The sequence below is a fragment of the Thamnophis elegans genome, chromosome 6 (assembly GCF_009769535.1).
Source record: "Thamnophis elegans isolate rThaEle1 chromosome 6, rThaEle1.pri, whole genome shotgun sequence".
NCBI classification, from domain to species: Eukaryota; Metazoa; Chordata; class Lepidosauria; order Squamata; family Colubridae; genus Thamnophis; species Thamnophis elegans.
Genome location: NC_045546.1, coordinates 32,054,354 through 32,073,752, shown reverse-complemented (window position 1 = coordinate 32,073,752; position 19,399 = coordinate 32,054,354). Strand labels below are relative to the sequence as shown.

Below are 19,399 nucleotides of genomic sequence, written 5' to 3'. Positions count from 1 at the left end.
GGATGCAAATGACTAGCTTTCTGCAAGGAATATAAATCCTTCCAATGACCCACTCTCCTGTCAGACCCGAAGAAGCTTCTTGAATGAGAAGCCAAACGTCTTCAAAGATAAAACAAAGTGCAGTTGCCTCTTGAAAAAGCACCTTTGGGGCAACTATGACCCGGATGACTGAGAACCTCTACAGACATTCCACAGGTAAAGTACTTTGGTTCACATCAGTAGCATTTTATCTTAATTTGCATTCATTCAGCATCTCTCCTTGTTTTACTACACATGCTTCTGGCTGCTGTTGAGCCGCTCCTGCCTTACCAACTCTCCCTTCCATACAACTTAGTAGGCAGAGGCACGCTCTTATCGAATTTCTTTTCAAATCTGGCGAACCTTCGTATTTACTTATTAAAATATTAACAATATATTAAAATATATTAAAAACAACCAATTTCGTTGTATACATGATGTACAATGACACTAAAGGCTATAGTATTAAAACTTAAGCGACCTTTGCGTAACTGAGCGTATGAGTTAGCCGTGCTACCCAGCCCACACCATGCCTAACGAACGAACGATTTTCCTTTCTATGCAATCCGGCCGCGCCCTGCTATTTTCCCGCCAGCAGGCGGCTCTACAGCTTAGGGTTTGAATCGAGGTAATAGGTAGCAGGCCGCGGGCGGAAGCTTTTCCGGACCGCCTTTCCCGTTATGCCCCTGGTTTCCGTTGACTCTTTTCTTTCCTGGGCTGCTTCGCCGCCGCCACTGAAAGCGCGAGGCGAGCGGGAGTCATGGCCGCCTCGAAGCCCGTGGAGGCCGCCGCAGGTGGAAACGGGACGGGCTCGGGGATCCCGCGCTGGCAGCTGGCACTGGCAATCGGGGTGCCGCTGATTGGGGTCGGAGCCTTTTACTGGTGGAACCGACGGAGGCGTGGGACGCGGGCCGGAGGCAAAGGAACCAGCGAGAGGAAGACTCCCGAGGGGAGAGCCAGCCCGGCCTTCACCGACTCTTCAGGGGGTAGTCATCTCGATGGCCCCGCCGGCGGCGGCGACGAGTTGGTGAGAAGGGGGCGATGGCGGGGAAGGGGCGATGGCGGGGGCTTTCGTCGGAGGAAGAGCAGCGTTCAGGCTGCGGCGCGCGAGCGAGCCACGTGCTTGGGGTTGGAGCGCAGGGCTCGGTGGAAGTTTTGCGGTTCGAAGTGCTTGAAGAGGGCAGGTCGATCTCCAAGGGTCCCTGTTCCAACGGTTCCTTTGGGGGAGGAGGAGGCTGCCCTGCGAGGGGAAAGAGAGCGCTGGTCCACATGACTGCTGCCGTCCTTCAGCCAGCAAGAAGCGCGCGCGGGGGGGGGGGGGGGATTGGTTTTGTTTGCTGGGCCAGATTTGTCTCTTGAGACTTTATCCCTTGCTTTTTCGCCTTCCCTCAAGGCTTCTCTTCTCTGTTACTATTTTGAACTTTATGAGAAGAGAAATACACAAATAGTTTTTTTAATAGAAATGAATACATGCGTTACACTCAAATTTAGTAATATTGTGTGTGTTGTTTACTGGGAAAAAGCATTAAAATTTGGCTTTTTTAAGTGCTGAAAAATGATTTTTTTAAATAATATATAAACTAATATAGTGTATTATACTGTTTATATTGTATAATATAAATTAGTATATAGAATAGCCATTGTGGTCAAGCTAATGTATTTAATTGGTGACACTAAATACGGTAATTGATGGAACTGAGTTCTAAAATTATATGAACAAGTGGACTATTTATTATCCACTTCTTAAACATATCTTTTTTTCATGTTTCTTTTTGAATGTTTTTTCTTTCTAAGATTAAAGATCTGCTGGTGTAAGGAGTTTTATTTCAGGCTCTTTTGTTTTTCATTTCTTGAAAATATTGATTTGTAGTTAAAGCAGTATTTCATATTCCAGATATAGGTGCATTGTACTCAAGTATGAAACATTATGATATTGTATTAGTTGCTTTCATAGATCTGTGTATCAACCTTTAGTCTTGCATTATTTTTCCAATTGCACACTGCTTTATCATATTGTTTCAATATATATGTTCAGAGCAATCTATCCAGTATGCAGGTGAATTCACTTAGAATATTTTTGGACACTCAAAGGCAATGTATAAATTTCCAGGCACTTAAGATTGAATTGTATTTATTTACATCCTCTTAAGTCTCAAGACTCTTGAGAGTGTACAATAATTACCGGCAACATAATCATTTAAATAAATGTCATGTTAGGAATTAAATAGTTTTAACATGCTAAAACAAAACTATAAAATCAAGAAAACAATCAAGCCACAGTAGGCCTTCCAGAATTCAATTTTCAAAGGTTTTTGGAAGGTCACATCAATGGAAGGCCAATCTAATTTATATGAGCAGACTGTTACTTAAGATTGGTGTTATCACTGAGAAACAATGCCTCTCTACCTCCTTCATGGCAGAAATGAGGAATCATAAAAGCTTTAAGGATGCAGGAGTTGATCCTGCAAGTATCTCAGTGCCAAATCATATAAGATTTTATAAGCAACAGTGCATATTTGAGTTACACCTAGCAACTAATAGGAAGCCAGTGCAGAGCTTGGAGTTCCAGATGCAATATGCTCACAATGATAATTTCTAGCTATAGGTGGGCTGCTACACCCTATGCTAATTGAAACTTGAGGCAGCCCCAAGTACAGCATATTGGAATAATGCAAATGAATGTTAAGGGGTTTTGCCCCAACTGTATCTGTATAACCTGGATATCTTGATTACAGTCACAAGTCTAGCAGGCCACCACATCATGGACTACTTCAGGATCACTGCTGTCTCTTCAAGATACAATACCAGAAGAGTCAGAACAATTTGATCAACAACCTGCAACCTTGTCTTGCTGCAATTCAATTTCAATTCATTTCACAACATCCAGATCCAGACAGCTCTAGACACTAGGAGAAAACATTAATGGCATCTCCTGTCTAACCTGAGGTGATGATAAATAGCTGAAGATCATCAGCATGTTAATGATAGTACGCCTCATATTAGTAAATGCTCTTTCCTTGTAGTTTTGCACATAATGCTGACCATAACAAGTTTATTGCAAGTTGCTTGAAGGCAAAGGCAAGGTCCAAGGATGTTTGCCAGTATGTATTGGACAGATCCACAGATTACCTGAGACACGTCCATGGACACAATAACAACCATGAAACCCACTCACCAAAGCATGGAAGTTAAAGTCACCAAGCACCAAGTGGTGAGGAAATGCCACACCAGCTTAGAAACAGGTTGAGAAACTTAAGCAGGATTCCTGCTGGCATCAGAGTGGCTGCTTGATCCTCATCCAAATAAACACAGCAGCATTTATATCCTCCATAGAATCATAGGGCTGGGAAGGACCTTGGAGATCTTCTAGTCCAAGCCCCTGCCCAAGTTCTTATAATACCATCATGGACAAGTGGTTGTCCAATCTTTTCTTGAAAAGCTCCAGTGGTGCAAGCTGTTCCATTGAGTAACTGTTCTTACTGTCAGGAAATTCCTCCTTATTTCCAGGTTGAGTCTCACTCTGATGAGTTTCTATCCATAGTTTTTTGTCCCATCACTTGGAGGCAGAGATTCCAGTCACAGGTCTGGTAGTTTTGAGGATCAATGTTTGCCGTACTTCCTAGCTCTGATGTCAAGACTATTGATGGACCCAAAAGCCAATTGGGCAAATCCTGAATGGATAAGATTTCTACCCTTGCACAATTAGGTTTTTATAATATGTGTCAGGTCTGCATCTTTATACTAAATAATGAATTGATTGGTTTTTATGATTTATGAATGTGTTGTTTACCGTAAGAAACTTAAAATTGGGAACTACAATGATCTGACCATCAAAATTCAGGCCATCACACCACTTTTTAAAAACAATCTGATTGTGACAATGCTATAGCAAACACATTGTCCAGGATTCCCAGGACAGCTCTTTCATAATGTAGTAAATATTAGTTCCTTCAAGCTAACAGCTATAGGATTTGTGCCATATAGTATTGAGAAAGAGCCTTAACTTAAAAATATTTGAAAAGCTTTTCTCTTGCAATAGTAATTTCTCCAAGCTGTGATCAAAATATCACTTTCCACAAACAGGAAAGTACTGTATCAATAGACTTAGGAGACCTGTAAGATTTATAGAAATAGCTTGAAAGAGAAGCATCCTTACTGAATGGGTATTTGAGAGACCGCCTACTGCCAATTACCTCCACTAGACTAGATACGATCGCATCGATTAGGCCTCCTCCGAATTCCATCTACTAGCCAGTGCAAACTGGCAACTACCCGGAGGAGAGCCTTCTCGGTGGCTGCTCCGACCCTCTGGAACGAACTCCCCGTGGAGATTCGGACCCTCACCACCCTTCAATCCTTCCGCGCCGCTTTAAAGATCTGGCTGTCCCGGCTGGCCTGGGGTTAAGATTTCAACCCCACCCGAATTGTGTGACTGTTGTGCTCTCTTTTAATATTGTATTGTTTCCATATTGGAATACTGTTTGTCTTTTCCCCCCTCCCCTTTGAATTGTGAGCCGCCCTGAGTCCCCCCAGGGAAAAGGGCGGCATACAAATAAAGGAAATTCAAATTCAAATGGCACTTAAGTTTACTTAGTGACCACAGAATAATTGGTCAGAGGCAACAGGAAAAAAAAAAGGGAAGCGATGGAATGAAGTGTGGGATAGAGCTTTGTAGCTTTATATACCAGGTATACTTCTATAAGAAATTAAGTTACACCTAATAAATATATTTTGTAAGTAATAATGGTAGTATATGTGTAAAGGATATTACAAGCTAATAAATGTCTATGCTTTCCAAACTAAATGAAGGTCTGATATAACTTTCATTCCCAGCTTTTTGACATCCTTAAAAGAGATGATGAGGCACAGAGAAGATAAATGGTTAGAGTAGTAGAACTGCTATTGATTTCCTACTTAAAAATCTCTGCTAAAGGATTGCTAGAGCATAGAACCCAGAACTTTGTCTGATTTGCTGGAAATTTTAGAAAAGAGAAAAACAGGAAAAATTGAATATTCTATCTTTGGGGGAACAGATATTTTTCTCTATTTTTTGTCAATCTTGTAACAACTAGGTAGCAGAAAAAGTTGAATAAAACTACTTATTGCTTATTGTCTAGCTTTGCAAACTAAGAGGTTGCTGACAATACTTTTCACAGAGGGCAAGAGATACTTACCTCTGGTAGATGGAAGAAGGTGACATTTTTAGTTTTAATAAAGTGTAGGACACACATGTATTTGTTGATGTTACAAGAAATGACCTTTGGAAAGTTCTATGGCTAATGTTTGCATTGTTAAATTCTGCTAGTATGTAAAGTAATGTATGTAGTAACCCTGCTGTTTAGATACTGAACTTTACAAATGATTCTTGAAAGTTTATAAAGTTTTAACCAAAGCTGGCTTTTTTTCTATTTTTATTTTTAAGAATTCATACGTGATTTTTATTTTCAGAGTCCTCTAGATAAAGCACAGGCTGCAAAGAACAAAGGCAACAAATACTTTAAAGCTGGAAAATACGAACAAGCTATTCAATGCTATACTGAAGCCATTAGTTTATGTCCTTCTGAAAAAAATAGTGACCTTTCTACATTTTATCAGAACCGAGCTGCAGCTTATGAACAACTGGTATGAAAACATCTAATCTATATTTAAGTTCATTTGCAATTTAAATATAGTTTCCACCTGTTAGTACAATTAGAAGGCATGTTGGACACAGTGCTTCCCATTGCAAATAAATAAATAAATAATGTACCAAGTTGCCTAGATGTTAAAAATGGAAACTTTTGGTTTTGAAAATGTTTACATTTTTAAAAATGAAATTCTCTTGGTTTTAAAAATGATAACAGAACTTTGAGTTGTTGCAGACATAACCAAGCATTCTAGAGAGGGTCTTTTAAAAACATGAAAGTATTTTGTGGCCAACACTGCTTTATTTTTTTGTAGTTTTTAAGAAAGAAAACATGAAAATAAAGGAAAGAAGAAAAATTGATTGCATGCCTAAAAAGTGACCTTTTTTTAATGTGGGTGTAATCACTAGTCAGAATTACAGTTAATATTTACGCTACAAGTATTAGAAATACATAGCAATATTACTTTTTTTATTTGAACAAATATGTTAATTAGTTATTTTTGTATCTACAGCAAAAATGGAAAGAAGTGGCCCAGGATTGCACAAAGGCAGTTGAACTTAATCCCAGATATGTGAAAGCACTTTTTAGGCGTGCAAAAGCACATGAGAAACTAGACAACAAAAAAGAATGTTTAGAAGGTGAGTATTTTGTATGTTAAAATATATCATTATTAAACAGAAAGATTATTTAAGCATGAAATAAAATCTGTTCTTCAAGTACCTGGTGACATGAGAATTTGGAGAGGGTGATTTGGGAATAAAATTTGCATAGGTGTCAAACCTCAGGAAATCAGGAGTCGGGGCAGTTCAAATGAATATATAGATTTATTGTATGTTAAAGCTCTCTACAAGAATCTGAACTACTAATGGCCAAAGTAAATTGGTGGTAGGTAAGAGTTAAGGAAATTCAAGGTGGGCTATTGTGGGTGCAAAGGTATTCACGACTGATAACTCCCTTGACCCTACTCTTGGACTCAGCTGGTCATTTCCAACATCAGGATTAATTGTTGCAGGGGATATTAATCTACTTGGTAGCAGTTCCCTAGGTAGCATTTCAAGAATTGAATGATTAGAAATTTATCTTTTATGTTTCCAGATGTTACTGCAGTTTGCATTTTAGAGGGCTTTCAAAATCAACAAAGTATGTTGCTAGCTGATAAAGTTCTTAAACTTCTTGGGAAAGAAAAAGCCAAAGAGAAATATAAGGTATGATTTGTTCTCTATATAAATGGTAAAATGTTAGCTAGCTTAAATGATTACCCCAATATAGTTGTGCTGGTAAAGTTGCAAGAATATTCAAAATGCAATTCTTTTTTTAGTAATGTTAACTTCAATGAAACGTCATATAGTTGTGCTGGTAAAGTTGCAAGAATATTCAAAATGCAATTCTTTTTTTAGTAATGTTAACTTCAATGAAATGTCATAGAATTTATACGAATTAATTGGAGTGTTATCATTAACTGACATAAAGAACTGTGAGATATCTTGTTTTGATCATGTAATAGAACTCACTAAAATGACACTCAGGTCTAGTTGGAGGCAATCAAATAGTTACATTTGATATTTTGACTATGCTTGAAGGCAATTGATTGCCACTGCACCAGGATGACTATAAGTTTATATAAATATAAGAAGTGTTATGTATATGAAGAGCATGCCACATATGTAAATATGAGATACACATATATATCATTTTAACAGATAAGTATCTCATATTTAAAGTAAATCAAAAGTTTAGAGTACTTAAAATCACTATACTAGAAGTCAATTTGAAATTCTCTAGTCTATACAAGTAGTCTTCGACATACAACCATTCATTTAATAACGATCCACAATTATGACATCCCATAAAGTCAGGAAAGCCATTAGGAAAGGTCCTACCTACAAAAAGGATTCCTTTCATCTCTGGGGGCTGACTAAAGAGCTACCTGCTGAACTTCTTTGGCAGCATCCAGAAATGGAACGCCAATCATGAAGATTTGAGTTTTGTTCCTGCACTTCATCAGAATGTGAAGGAGAATTGATTTCATGAGTAGCTCTTTCAACCAGCCCCCAGAAACAAGGGGAAGCAAAGAGGCAGCACAGTAAAGTAAGAATTGTTGGGAGTCTCATATGGGAGAAGGAAGCCTAGCAAGGCTGTGCATTTCACTCAGGGACTGGGAATTGTGCTTAGAGTTCAGTAGGAAGGATTTTTTGCTCCTGAACAGAGCCTCCTAGGGTCTACCCAGCCCTCACCCCTAAGGCATGCCATGCTCCTTATCTAGAACTCTGTCCCCTTGTCAGCCCTTGAGATTGCTTAATGACCTAAACAGGTAAGGTAGAGATTGCGGTGGTTGAGCTAAACAGTCACATGACATCTCATTTAAAGATCACCTAATTCAGTGACCAAGATTCTGGTTCCAATTATGGTTTTAAGTCAAGGATTACCTGTATGTAGCTTTGTGGGGAGGAAAAACACATCCAAAAACTTCTGTTGATTTGGAGCTTCCCACAATAGTAGGGACAAATGGAAGAGAAATAGAAAAAGGCTACTTGAAAAGAATGTTGTTATTCTGTTCAAATACATTTAAGATAATTTTTAGTAGGATCTTGGATATAAGTGATTACTGTCAAATGAAATATGAATAATAGAAGTATCTGTTAATGAACAAGTCAGTCAGTACACCAATATTGCAAAACCTTTTTTTACCTGGGATCTAAATAATGACAGAAAGATCTCCTTTGAATGAAAATTCTTGAGAATGTGTCTCTTTAACACTTATTTAATGCAAGAAATGGAATCTTGAGCTCTGAAAATCAAACAGGATGAAAAAGCTAATAATTGGAAGAAACGTTCAGTTGGCTATATTTGCAGCTAAATTCTGAAAATAATTTGCTAGTTTGGTTCATTTCTTTAATAGCATTGGCTGGTTTGCCTTATTCAAATTATCAATGTTTACCTTTTTATAGAACCGGGAACCCTTGATGCCTTCACCACAGTTTATCAAATCTTACTTCAGCTCTTTCACGGATGACATTATATCTCAGCCTCTTCAAAGGGAAGAGAAATCTGATGAAGATAAAGATAAAGAAGGAGAGGCCTCCATAATAAAAGAAAAGTAAGTGACTGAGCAGTTAAGCAACTAAACTTCCAGTAGAGATTGTATTATATGATATATAAATGTAACATTATTATATTTATTTTTGTTACCATTTATTGTATTTTCTGAAAGAGAAATGAGCTTTTGTAGATAGACAGTAAGGGTTTTCACTCACTGTGAGACGCAGGTTATTTTTAGCTTATTGTGGCCACATTTAGTAACAAAATGCTGAAAAGTCATTCTATGGAGGAAGATTGATTTTCGGTGGAGTGGAGGGACATGGCAATGCCAAAGGAGATGACTGTTGAAATCCCACTCTGTGTTCATGACCAAGAAGCAATTCCCCTAAACACAGGAGAAGTGAGATGCTACACAGTCTTCTATGCCAGATGTCCCCAACCTTTCCAGCTTTGTGGCCTGGTGGGGAGGAGAGAATAGTTCTGTGTGAGTGCAGGTGCGTGAGCACCGTTTACCCACCCTGATTGTACACTTTTGGCCATTCACTTCAGTTAAAATTCCTTGATAATTTGGAACTCAGTCTTATAGCACATGGCTCTTTACTGGTAGCTGACTTATTCTGTGGCAAGAAACTTCTAACTGAAATTCTAGACTTTTCATATCAGAATATATAATACTCAGATCAATTTGTCTGATTTTATATTTATTTAATTACTAAATCTGTTTGCCACCCATATCATTGCGAAGTGACTGTTAAGGTGGATGTCTATGGATATTCTCAGTCATCCAGGTCATGGTTGTCACAAAGGTGCTTTTTCAAAAATTAACTTGAAATGTTTTCAAGGGGAAAAAAAGTCCAGTTAGCTTTTTAAAAAGCACATTTAGGATTATAAAGTAGCTTTTTGTATTGCTGATTAAATATGCTGGTGTGGACAGAGTGCTCCTGGTTGTTTTATCTGCATTGTGATATAGATACATTTGCTCTCATCGTAGTCTCTGTTGCCTTAACAGTGATTAAAGCTGAGGTTTGAAGATGTGGTTTCTTTTTTCAGACTAACTGGAAGGCATAATTTTTTTGTTCCTTTGTTAATTTCTAGTGCTTATGGGAATTATAAATCCAAAATATGTCAGATTGTTCATACTAAAGAAGATTTCTATAGTTTCTATAGTTTAAAAAAATAGAATAAACACAATACTTTACTTTCTTATAGTTTTGAATTGTTCAGATACTTGAATGAAACTTGAATGAAAATTTCTTTTAAAAATTAATGATAGAATATCTGAAATATGATTATATAGAAAATATCAAATGCAAAAGCAATTCAGGTTGCTTAGTTTTGCTTAAGGCAAGAATATGGCTCTGTATAATGACAATCCTTTTAATTGGGAGTCATTCAATTAGCCAAATTCCAATCCTTTTGATTGGGAGCTTCCCAGAGTTGATTAGAAGATGGATAGCTATCTAAATATTTTAAATAAATAAAATAAAATACTAAATAGCAAATCTGTAGTAATGGATGGATTTACACATATTTAGAATTGCTTGGTTCAAAACAATCTTATATATGCATTGAGAATTACAAAAATCTTGCTAGTCCAATATTATTACAAAATATATAAAGAGGATTTTCTTTCATCCAGGCTCATGATGGCAAACTTGTGGCACATGAAGCCATATTTGGTGGAATGCCAGCTGTGAGCTCCAGCGTGCATGCACGCACCAGCCAGCTGATTTTTCGCCCTTCCGGAGGGACAGCGGAGGCTGTTTTCGCCCTCCCCAGGCTTCAGGAAAGCCTCCGGAGGCTGGGGAGGGTGAAAAACTGCCCCAACGGCCCAACCAGAAGTTTGGAAAAGATTCATTTCCGGCTTCTGGGGGGCCCTCCCCAGGCTTCAGGAAAGCATCCAGAGCTTTGGGAAGGGTCGTGTGCGCATGTGTCCTGGGGTGTGTGTGTCACGCGTGTATGCACGGGGGTGGGTGGGAGGATTAAGGGCACAAATAAGTGCCAAACAATTTTGGCACATCGTAAGAAAAAGGTTCGCCATCACTGATCTAGGTGGTTTTTCAGAAATAGTTTATTATGGTTTTGACTAGAGAAACATTTCTCTTGCATATTAATAACTGTTTTTCACATTTCTTTCAGCTGTGGCTATTTAAAGGCAAAGAAATATATGGAGGAAGAAAACTACGACAAAATAATTAGCGAGTGTACTAAAGAAATTGAAGCTAAAGGAAAATATATGGCAGAAGCTTTGCTATTAAGAGCTACATTCTATTTACTTATTGGTAATGCAAATGCTGCCAACCCTGATTTGAATCAGGTTATAGTTATGGAAGATGCAAATGTAAAGGTAAGTGTTTTATAGATTTACAAAACATTTCTTAGTGGTGATGGGGACATTCAAGAAATAAAGTGATTGTGTTGTTTTCAGGGGAAATCAAATTTTTAGAATAGATATGAAGTTTGAAAAAAATCTTTTCCCTCTAGAAGCGTGGTAAGGGCAACCCTGATAATTCTAGGGAAGCCATTGAGGATATTTTATGTTGGACTAAAAAATATTTTATGTTTTCTCTAGCTTCTACTTTGCCCTAGAACTGCCTATTTTCACACAAGAGTATAACAGGATTAACTCTTTGCTACCCATACTCTGTTCTAGACTTCAGAATGTAATGTTTAATTTTCAGTGTTTATTGTAGTAAATAATTCCTTCAAATATTCCACTTTTCAACTGTTGCTTTTGATAAAACACTTGCCCTCTTTTTTTCCTGGCCTGGAAATAATGCTGTTTGCTGTATCACTTCTCTTTTTTGCTCCCTCTTCATGGAGGTCCTGCAACTGCTGATGACCCTTGGCTGTAGTAAAGTATATCAGTCTGAGTGCACTACTGATATGCTTTCTGTAGTTACTTATTTAAACTTTATGTGATGTGTTTTAATTCTTATGAGTATATTAGTTTTTATTGGAGGGATATTACCAATCAAGGGTTTAGATGCTCTATGAATTAGGAATGGTATTATTTTGGGAAATAATATGCATTAAATGTTCAGCACTGTGTACAAGCCATTTTGTGACATGGAAAAAAAGTCCAAAAGAAGAAGCTTAAGATTTTACCTGAGATACTAGTGCAGAGTGTTTTTAAATCTAAAAAAAATGATCAAAAAGATACTTCTGTAATGAAACTGAAATATCCAAGAAAAGAAATGCATAACAGTTTTAATTCTTCTCAATAGCTTCGTGCTAATGCCCTCATCAAACGAGGAAGTATGTATATGCAGCAGCAACAGCCTTCGCTCTCTACTCAAGACTTTAATATGGCTGCTGATATTGATCCTCAGAATGCAGATGTTTATCATCATAGAGGACAGGTAGGGATTATTCTACCACCTTAATATTTTTCTCATCTCATCAGATGTTTCATTGTATGGATAAGTCCAGGATAAAAATCGCAACAGACTGACAATAATAAATGGAAACTATTGTAACTGTGTACTGAATTATGCATATTGAAGTGACAATTCTACATTCATCAGTACTTTGGTAGAGGTACAAGTTTAATATTAATGACATTATGAGAGATGCTACGTAACTTGTAAACATCTGCTAGGTTTCTAAAGAATTCAACCAGGTAATACAGGTTGAGTCAGTATGTCTTTAACTGATAACTGTATTACAGGGGGTATTTTACTTTCATTTGATAGTTTTTGTCTTTTTCAGCTAAAAATTTTGCTTGACCGTGTAGAAGAAGCTGTAGAAGATTTTGATGAATGTATCCGTTTGCGCCCAGATTCTGCCTTGGCACAGGCACAGAAATGTTTTGCTTTGGTGAGTATTTGAAAGTTTATTAGACTTTATTGTAACATACCTCACAAGCTGTTTGGAAAAACAATATCATTTGTAGCAAGTTTACAAGTTACACTTACAATTACCTGGGAATGAATATGTAGGCTTTTTACTAAGGTTTATTATTTTTTTAACTCAATAATTCTATTTCGTTGCAGTATCGTCAAGCCTATACTGGAAACAATACTTCGCAAGTACAAGCAGCAATGAAAGGTTTTGAGGATGTTATTAAGAAATTTCCAAAGTGTGCTGAAGGTTATGCGTTGTATGCCCAGGTATATAATTTCTTTAGTCCCTTATTTAAAAATCTCATGTGCTATCATGAACCAGCTCAATAGAACACATTCTTGTAAGAGATGTTACATGCAAAACACCATAGGAGATCATGCAAATATATGTAAGTACTAATGACATAGATGTAAGTGCTAATGAGAATAGCATGACAGTTTCAGAGGGCCCTGGATAAAATGAATTATCTGGAACCCTTTCAATTGGGTTTCAAATCTTGTTATGGAACAGAAACAGCATTTATTGCATTTGTAGATGAGAGCAGGATTTTGGCTCCTTTTAGCAAGGCCAGTCATAATTGTAGCAGATCCAGGCCGCTGCTTCTCCTTTATGATGCACCACAGGGTTAGTACTTAGTAATCTCTACAATCTTTTTAATATCTTCATGAATTCACTGGGTAAGATCATCAGACGTCCTAGAATGAAGTATCATCAAGTGCTGATATTCAATAATATATCTTGGTCCTCTGTTACTCAAGTGTTACTGTCACTGCCTTTTTGCAGTGCCTGGAGGCCATAAGGATCTGGATGGGGAAAAACAGACTTCAGCTGGACTCTGCCAACACTCAGTGGCTATGGGTGTGAGGAGCCTAGGGTTCTGGAAGTTTAGCAACTTTAGTTCTGGATGGGGTTGCGCTGCAGTGCACTGCACTGCACATGGGGCTACCTTTGAAGAGTATTTGGAAGCTACAGCTTGCACAGAACACCACTATGCTGACAGTTCAATAGGGCCCTAGAGTAACACATATAACACTGCTGTTAAGCAAGCTGCATTGGCTGCCGATTTGCTTCTGGGTCCAATTCTAGGCGTTCGACCTTTAAACCCTTCATGGTATAGTTCTAGATTACCTGAGGAACTGTCAGTAGGTTAGCCTGCCCCACTCTTTCTGGCAGAAGGGGAGTTTTACTGACTTCGTCAGTCAACAAATTTCAGTTTACAGGAAAGAGCCTTTTCTGTGATACTCGCCACCTTTTAGGACATCTTGCTACCAGAAGTGAGATCCACCTCCAGTCTCCTGGCCTTCCAAAAGGAATTCAAAAGGTAGCTCTGCCGATTGGCCTGGTATCCCAATGGGGCCACTTTATGCTGGAGGAATAAGATCCCACCCCTGTACGTCTTGGATACTTAATTCCTAGCTTTATCTCATTAATGTTAATGCTTTAAATGTTTGTATATTTGTGTTTTTATTGTATTGTAAGATGGCCAGAGATGCTTTAGATAGTGATATGGATGACATATACATTTAATAATAAATAATTTAATAATAAACAACAATATTTTATTTATTATTAGAACTGTTATAAAACACATTAACGGATGAACTATGTTGTTATTGTGTCTCCATGCAGGCATTAACAGACCAACAACAGTTTGGCAAAGCTGATGATATGTATGATAAATGTATTGATCTTGAGCCAGATAATGCTACTACCTACGTTCATAAGGGGTAACTATTTGTTTTAATATTAAGTTCACATACGATAACATAATTTTTAATTATACAGTAGCACTTCTTAATACAGTTAATATAATTATAGTGCAGAATAATACTTTGCTCAGTGAATCATAATAAAACTTTATTGGTAAAATATCTGAATTTTAGCCCTAAGTACTATTACTGTGGATCCTAGTCTGAAATTGTTAATTTAAGCATCAAATATGAAAGTTGAAAAGTTTACATTATTTCTATTGGTCAGTTGCTTAACTACTAAATGGGTTAATGAGATGCCCAATTTCATATTATCTTTTTTCTCTCAAATATGACACCATGAATTTGAATTTAGAATGCCAGATCTGTGTGCAGTGACAGAAAGGATCCAGTACTCAAAAGACCTGATCACAGTTCGGGCACTTAGCATTTACAATGATTGCAATGGCTATCATGTGACCCCAACCTTCCCTGCTAGTTTGTGATAAAGTCAATGGGAGAAGTCATTGAATGGGACAAAAAAACCCATAAAATTGGTTGTGACTCAACCAATTCCCAAGTTCCAATCCAAGTTGAGGTCATACATCGAAGACTGCCTGTAGAACTAAAGTGTTTTAGCCAGAAAAAAAAGAGATGAGGGATGCTTGGTATGGACAAAAGTGAATGGAGAGAAACTTTTTTATTTCATTGTGGGGGAAAAATACAACTATAGCAATAGCAGTTAGACTTATATACCGCTTCATAGGGCTTTCAGCCCTCAGAGTCAGCATATTGCCCTCAACAACAATCTGGGTCCTCATTTTACCCACCTCGGAAGGATGGAAGGCTGAGTCAACCTTGAGCCAGTGAGATTTGAACAGCCGAACTGCAGAACTGCAGTCAGCTGAAGTAGCCTGCACTGCTGCATTTAACCACTGCGCCACCTCGGCTCTATGTACGTATTTACATGATCCTGTAAAGTTCATCACTGCAAGAGTTTCATGATGACTAGTAATTGAATAGTTTTAAAAGGAGAATGGATAAATTCATGAAGGGAAAATCTATCAAGGGTTATTTTCATTTGTTACTTTGTGTAACTATTCTTATGATTGTAAATTATAGCAAAAATAGGGACATATTTAGACTTCAGCTTCATCGAAAATGTATCCGATCGGCTATTGTGAAAATGAATCCAAGCTTGATTCAGCAGGAATATATTTGTCATTTTCATGCACATGAGTTGTAGACTAAACGTTCACCATTGATCTGTAATGATTTTTTTCCAGTTTACTTCAGCTTCAGTGGAAGCAAGATTTAGATAAAGGTTTGGAACTTATAAGCAAAGCTATTGAAATTGATAACAAATGCGATTTTGCATATGAAACCATGGGGACAATTGAAGTGCAAAGGTAAACATATTTTTTTTAAGTTTGGCATCTAAAATTCTGAATTACTGTTGGAAAAACATACCATAAATTGTTCTCAGTAGCCGTAGAATTTATGCATTAGATTAACATATGTTTAGTTCAGGCAGAGTTAGATATTAATTAAAAAAGAACTTTTTGTGGTTATATTGTACAATCATCAACTTTTCCCATTATGAATTTCATTTAAAGATAAATTGTTTTCATAGTCTTTCCTTTGATCAGATGTGCCTAATCTTTGAGCTTTTTGGGAGATGGCCCTGCATCTGTTTCCAAAATTTTATAATTTATATATTTTAATGTTCTATTAAACCTCATATCAGTTGCAGACTATTTTTAAACTTGAAATGTATATGACTGATTTCTACTTGTTGCCATATCAGTCTTTCCTTCTTTCTTTACAATACATTTTTCACTATTGCAGGGGCAATCTGGATAAAGCCATTGATATGTTCAACAAAGCTATTAATCTAGCCAAATCAGAAATGGAAATGGCTCACCTCTACTCACTCTGTGATGCTGCTTATGCCCAGACAGAAGTTGCTAAAAAATATGGATTGAAGCCACCAACGCTGTAAAACAAAAAAGGAGAGGAATGATCTTTTAAAAAGTAAAGCTGCCCACTTCACCCTAGTCCTAAAGACACTGTTGCAGTGTGTTGAATGGTGGAAGTTACTTTTTTTTGTGCGTGTGCTGTTGTAATTCTGTTAAATGTTTAGGTGTTGTGGGAATGGCTATTTAAGAAAGAAAACAATTCCACCCCTTGCCCTCCCCCATCAAATAATTGTTAGAGGAAACTTAAAAGCAAAATTACAAGGGGATCAAATATTATTTTGGCCATGCAAATAAAAATCTTCCTGACTCGTTTTTTAAGGGTGTGTTGTGAATGACTGGTTCTAACCACAAGAGTGTTATGCAACATGCTTTCCTGTTGATTTTAACAATATATATCCATTATTTTAGGTTTGGGGAAACAACAAAAATTGTGAATTGTTTGATGGGGAAGATTTTGTAGCAATAGGTTTTTCCCCCCAAAAGAAGATCTCGTATGCAACATTTCCTTCCCTTTGGCTTCTGTTTCATGAGAGACAGTGGCTAAACTGTTTTAAGGATATTTTTGTATATATTTTATAGTTCATTCACTGTCATGTGAGGATGTTCTGTGTTCCAAAAGCAAATTATTTTGATTTGAGCATTCTTGGAATTTTTTATTATTATTAAACAGTTTTTCAAAACAATAGCAAAATTGCATAGTCACTGCCTAAGAGATCCTGGAACTGTTCAAAACAATATGCTGCAATTGCTGTGTCATACAAGTAAGGGTTTAGAGCCTTGGAATGAAGTTTGATTCAAAAGGTCTGACTGATTTGAAAACTATAGTTAATTATTCTTTCATGAAAAAAATATTTTCTTGTATTGATACTACAGTACACAAACTTTAGTTATGTTAAAACAGTCTTACTCTGAATTAGAGTACTTAGAAAATTAAATATGTTATCAGTTGTTCCACTGTTATTTGGAAATTGAATCCATAATTCTTGTAGTGCTATTGCAACTTACCTGAAATGCATTGTATAGCACATTTGAGTATTCCTTCATTGGAATTTCTTTTTGCTACCAATGCCAAAGAAATAAAATTGTATTTACAATGTCTTTCCCCAAAGATTGTTGTCTTTTTCACTTATTAAAAGATGGTGGCTGACCTGGAGTGATTGAGCAAAGACGAATAATATTGTTCAACGTTCAAGTTAGAATTTCAGTGCTTCAAAAAGAGCAGTGCAATGAAACTTTATTTCCTATATGTCCATCTCCATTTCCCTGCTATCATATTTTAAGAGGAGTTTTTATTTGCATGGCCATTCAGGCATTTTTCTCTTGAAAGCAATGAAGAATTAAGCATGTGTGAACTAATACTAGCATTTTGAATTATCAGAATTTTTGCCTGTTATTCAGATATTTGAAGTTGCACTGAAACAATGCATATGATTCTTTTTGTAAATGACTTATACATGTAAAGTCACCAAATAAATATTCTGTTCAGATATCTTTATACATCTGTGGTCTGGGGTATTGGTTGGAAATTGTATATAATTGGGTAAAGAAATGTACTAAAAGCTGTTGCAGAAATGAAATTAATGAAACTTCTAAAATTCTGTTTATTTTCTTTGCTGATATTTGGGGAGAAAATCCATTCCATATTAGGGATGAGTTTCAGCCTTTAAACACCCCAATTGTGAATGTAGAGTTTTCTTCAAAATGTTCACAAAGAGTGAAATTGGAAATTTCAAAAGACATAACTTTCAGTATTCAGGCTGTTCTAACATTGTCACTAAACTGTTTATGACTTATGATTGGGCTGTATTTTTCAGAATTTTTACAGTCTAATTAGTATGCAATAGCAAGGACCAATTATGCCCTACAGCTCTTGGTGTAGAGTGAATAGGGGGATATGGGAATGAAGTGTGTAGAGCAGTGGTTCCCAACCTTTTTTTGGCCAAGCCCCACCTAAGCACCTTTAAAATCCTGATGCCCTGGTGAAATATAATTCTTACTTTACTCAAAAAGTGAACTCTACTCACGTGGAAGAAGCCTAAGAGGCCATTAACTTGGTTTAAACAAGGTTCAAATTGCCCCATTTAGAAATCAAATTGCCCTCCTGTGGGGCATAGGCCCCACGTTAGGAACCACTGGTGTAGAGGAATAAAACAAGTATATGCTGGACAGAAGAATATTAATAGCCAAACAACCTTCTCATCTATTTGATAAGTTGCTTTTTTAAAAAGTATGTCATAAAAAGCTAACTTCAAATGGGTAAATGGATGGATTCTATTAATGTTTTATTGTCAGATAATGCAGAAGCTGTGTGTATGTTTGTCTCTATACACACTGCATTGATAATGCTGCTAAAAGTTACATAAAGACTAGAACATATGGGGTTGATTTGTTGTATTTTAATATTCATGCAATTAAGAAGCATCATAAAGCATACTTTTTGACCAGAAGATATTGTTATAAGCAAGCATACATTTTATTTTAAAGATTTATATGGCCACCAATCGTAATTAACTCTGAATGAATTAAAACAATCATAAAACTAATAAACAATATTAAAAAAATAAAAACTCTGCACCCCAATTGTCTCATGAAGATTCCACATAGCAGGCTCATCTACTCTTTTACCATGCCTCCCACCCATACAATACCAGCAATTCAGTATAAAAAACAAGCAGCCAAATCGCGAGCAGGAAGATGTTGCACAAGGTAGGAAAGCATTTGCTTTCAGAAAGGGGGGGAGGAGGTTCCTACAATACAGAGGTCTTCAATCTTGGCAACTTTTAAGACTTGTGGACTTCAACCCCCAGAATTCTACAAGTCTTAAAGTTGCCAAGTTTGGGGGCTCCTGCTACAGTACATTGGGCAAAGCTAATATTTTTTAAAAGTGTAAGAAAACTTGAAGACAGTTATTAAGGAGTTTAGTTGTCCTATCTGGCTTATAATTATGTTGAGTGGAATAGGAATAAGTTTATTTATAGGCCGCCCTTTTCCCTGAGGGGACTCAGGGCGGCTAACAACTTATAGGGAGGGGATACAAACAGTGACATATAACATAACACATAATTAAAAAATAAACAACATTCATTCAACATTCGGGTGGGGGCGGATCAAATCTTTACCCCCAGGCCTGGCGGGATAGCCAGCTCTTGAGGGCTACGCGGAAGGTCTGAAGGGTGGTGAGGGTACGAATCTCCACGGGGAG

The 19,399-nt window shown here is 37.0% G+C and overlaps 1 protein-coding gene across 1 annotated transcript; it reads left to right on the top strand.

Annotated features, from left to right (window-relative positions):
• Window positions 1–703: 703 nt before the first annotated feature.
• On the top strand, window positions 704–17,694 carry TOMM70 (translocase of outer mitochondrial membrane 70). The gene is made up of 12 exons (XM_032219490.1): window positions 704–1,045; window positions 5,467–5,640; window positions 6,157–6,283; window positions 6,741–6,850; window positions 8,594–8,742; window positions 10,824–11,031; window positions 11,912–12,046; window positions 12,396–12,503; window positions 12,680–12,796; window positions 14,160–14,257; window positions 15,505–15,627; window positions 16,067–17,694. Exons 1-12 carry the CDS (start codon window positions 779–781, stop codon window positions 16,218–16,220), a joined length of 1,770 nt encoding a protein of 589 aa, XP_032075381.1. The 5' UTR covers window positions 704–778; the 3' UTR covers window positions 16,221–17,694.
• Window positions 17,695–19,399: the final 1,705 nt, after the last annotated feature.